Source organism: Hipposideros armiger, unplaced genomic scaffold (genome assembly GCF_001890085.2).
Source record: "Hipposideros armiger isolate ML-2016 unplaced genomic scaffold, ASM189008v1 scaffold_479, whole genome shotgun sequence".
Taxonomy (NCBI): domain Eukaryota; kingdom Metazoa; phylum Chordata; class Mammalia; order Chiroptera; family Hipposideridae; genus Hipposideros; species Hipposideros armiger.
In genome coordinates, this window is record NW_017731829.1 from 1287390 (window position 1) to 1290912 (window position 3523).

Here is a 3523-nt window from a genome sequence, read left to right on the forward strand (position 1 = left end):
AACTCCACGAGAGCAGAGACCTGTTCACCGCTGTGTCCCCAGATCCTGGCAGCGTACTTGGCACATGGCAGGGGCTTGTATCAGTTTCCTCTTGCCGTTGTAACAAACGACCACAAACTAAGTGGCTTAAAAACAATACAAATGTATTATCTTATGGTTCAGGACGTCAGAAGTCCTCCATCAGTCTCAGTGGGCTAAGATCAAAGTGTCAGCATGCTTGTGCTCCTTCTGGAAGCTCTAGGAAAGAATCTGTTTCCTTGTCTTTTCCGGCTGCACAGGCTGCCTGCACTCCTGGGCTCATAGTCTCGTATCACTTGGGCTTCTGCTTCTGTCATCCCATCTCCTGACTGAGTCTGACACATTGCTCTCCTCTTCTAATGTAATCGCAGGGAAATTACACTGGACCCATCCATGTAGTTTGGGGAACTCTATTTTAACTTCTCTTAAACACATCTGCCAAGTACTTTCTAAGTGCAAGGTCGCATATTCACAAGTTTCAGGAATTGGGACGTGGACTTTTTTGAGGGGCCATTATTCTGTCTACTAAATGATTCAATAAATGTTGAATGATAAATGAATGGATGGGTCCCTTTACGAACAGAATGCTGAGCCCTGAATTCCAGGCCTGGCTCAGCCATTCCCTGGCTGTGAGACCTTGGGCAAGTCCCTCTTTCTCTGAACAGATGTGTTCTGAGCACCTACCAGGTACTCTCCTCTTGGTAGGCACTGGAACAGATGTGTTCTGAGCACCTACCAGGTACTCTCCTCTTGGTAGGCACTGGAAATGCCACGGCAAATAAAAGGAGACCCCTGCCTTCCAAGAACTTGGAGTTTGGCTTTTGGGAAAAGGCCTGAGAAAGATAACCACTGACATAGTTTGCTTAGGTTCACATTCTGTGTCACCCCAGTTGAAGTCCTAAGGGAACGTTCCTACTGAGAAGGTGACATTTCAAATGACTTTTGACACACGGGTAGGAGTTTCTGTGCTAGCGAAGTGGAAAGGACACTCACTGCCTGGGACAGGTCACAGACCTCTTTGAGGAACTGTGAGGCATGTGGTTGGAGATAGTGGGGGCGGCAGGGAGCACGTCTGGAAAGGCGGCCTTGAAGGCCGTGATCAAGAGCTTGGGCTATGCCCACAGGTCATGGGGCCACAGCAGGGTCTGAGAGTTACCTGCAGCTTTGAATCTGTGCTACTCTCTCTGGCTGCTGTTAGGTAGAGAAGGGATTGTGGGGCCACTGTCTGAGCCTGAGGCAGAGGTGGCCTGGACTGGGCAGGAACAATGGGGATGGAGAAAAGGGGACAGACCTGAGAGGGATTTGGGAAGTAGGTTCAGTGGGACACAGTGATAGATTGAGAAGGGTGAGAAGAGCCCGGGGCAGCTGGGAAGGAAGGGCAAGCAAGATGGAAATGCATGTGGGAAGTTCTTTGCAACCGTTGAGTAGACCATGAAGTGGCCCCCATTGCGACTTGGTGAGAAGCCCTAGGAGAGGCCGGTGATGGGGCCCAGGAACCAACCCGGTGGGTTCATAGGCCTCTCTCCTTGAAGAGAGCACAGTCATGATCACCAAGGGTACAAGATGGGCCTCAGCTCTGGATGAGGGCTTGGGGCCATTTACCTCCTGTCCACGTTCTCACTTGATTTACAAACAAACACTGAGGTAAATAGATAGGGCTGTGAGAGCATCTTCCTCATTTCCACACGCGAGCAGATCCTGGGACATGCAGACCTCCAAGAGGCCCAGCTCAAGGGGGATTTTACAAGTCTCTCGAGACCCAAAGGGAAGGAGGTTGGGGGTCCCCTTGATGGCTCCTGGCCACACTGAATTTCCTTCAGTTTGGAGGAAGCGGGAGTTTCTTCTTTCACAATATGAATGTCAGAGATTCTGGGTCACTGGTGACTAAGAGTGAGGTTTGTGGGCGTAGCAAGCGCTTAAATATCAGACCTTCTTACCTTTAGGCCATTGTAAGTCCCCTGGGCTGGTACACACAACACAGGAGCATGGCCAACCTGCAGACCTCACTCCTGGCTGCCTTCATCCTTCTTGCTATGGTACTTCAAGCAACCGAAGCAGGTAAGGCTTGGGGGAGACGGGGAGCGAGGGGAGGCTCCCTGCAGCAGCCAGCGTCAGACCCTGGGGTATCTTCCTCATATAGTGGAAAGAACACTGGGCTGAGCAGGCATCCTGAGTCTGCCACTGGCTCTTGAGCCAGTCCCATTGCTTCTCTGGGTCTCAGTTTACACATCTGTTTAATGGGTAGCCTTAAAGGCTTGGAGTTGAGGACCTGTCTCAGCTGGGTAGGGGGTTGGGGGTTGGGGTCGGCATGGCTCAGAGTCCTAGACTCTAGAGAACTGGAACATAGGGTCCTTAGAGTGGGGGGAAGGCAGGCGCCAGGTTAAGGAATATTCCCTTGGAAAGCTGGTCCTACCCTCCCACCAACCCATTTGTGCTCCAGGACCTGCCCTCAACCCTGGGGTCCTGGCTTCTCCACCCCAGTGTAAACTCTCCTGCCCCGTGTTGGGGAGGGAAAGAAGCACTGGACTGGGAGTCGGGCAGCTGGGGCCAATAACTGCTCAGTTATTGAGGTGCCTATGTGCTTTCCTTTCATTCAAGCCTCCAGAGAGTCGGTATTATTATCCCCTTGGTCAGAGGAGGAAAATGAGCCTCAGAGACGTTAAATGACTTGCCTACACTGGCCGCACGACTCAAGGCAGAATGGGACTTGAGCCTGGATCTGAGTGACTGGACTTGACTTGAGCCCTTTTCCTGACTATCCAGAGTCACACTGGGTGGCTCTGGGCAAGTCCTCCCCGTCGCTGGACCTCAGCCTCGCCATTTACTCCACAAAGGGGGTTAATGTGGCTGTGCGCTGAAGGTTACCTGGGGGTCTCCTCAAAATGCCCGCCTGATTCAGGAGTGCTGGAGCTGGGCACCCAGCATTCCCGACAGGCTCTAGGTGATGCTGATGGGGCTGGTCCATGGACTTCACCCCGAAAAGCGAGGCTCTGAGGCTCCTTTCTGTTCAGTCTCTGGGTCCCAACTAGAAGTTTTCGGGCATCATGGATTGGCAGTCATTCTGAATCTCTCTCTCTTGAGCTGACCCACCCAGAGTGTAGACATTGGGTCCTTAGTGGCTTCTCAGAGGTCCCAAGAGCAGAGACTTTGAGGGCCCAGAATCCTCTGGATACCAACCTTACACATGAAGAAAAAAAGCGGGGTCAGAGGTTGTGGCTGAGGGGGACTCTCTGTGCCCGGCCTGCCACTCCTCTGAGCACCCCTCTCCCCCAGGTCCTTACGGAGCCAACGTGGAGGACAGCGTCTGCTGCCGGGACTACATCCGTCACCAACTGCCTCGGCGTGTGGTGCAATATTACTACTGGACCTCGCACTCTTGCCGGAAGCCTGGCGTGGTGTGAGTAGGGCACGGGGAGAGCCTGATGGGTATGGCCCAGAAGGGCCCAAGTGCGGGTGGGTGCAGGCACTCAGAGATCGAATGAGAGCAGCTGGGCCTCTGGATGCC

At 53.2% G+C, this 3523-nt stretch overlaps 1 protein-coding gene across 1 annotated transcript; it reads left to right on the plus strand.

Moving 5' to 3' along the window:
* The first annotated feature begins 1982 nt into the window (after window positions 1-1982).
* CCL22 (C-C motif chemokine ligand 22) lies at window positions 1983-3419 on the plus strand. The gene is made up of 2 exons (XM_019666827.1): window positions 1983-2076; window positions 3292-3419. Exons 1-2 carry the CDS (start codon window positions 2004-2006, stop codon window positions 3417-3419), a joined length of 201 nt encoding a protein of 66 aa, XP_019522372.1. The 5' UTR covers window positions 1983-2003.
* Window positions 3420-3523: the final 104 nt, after the last annotated feature.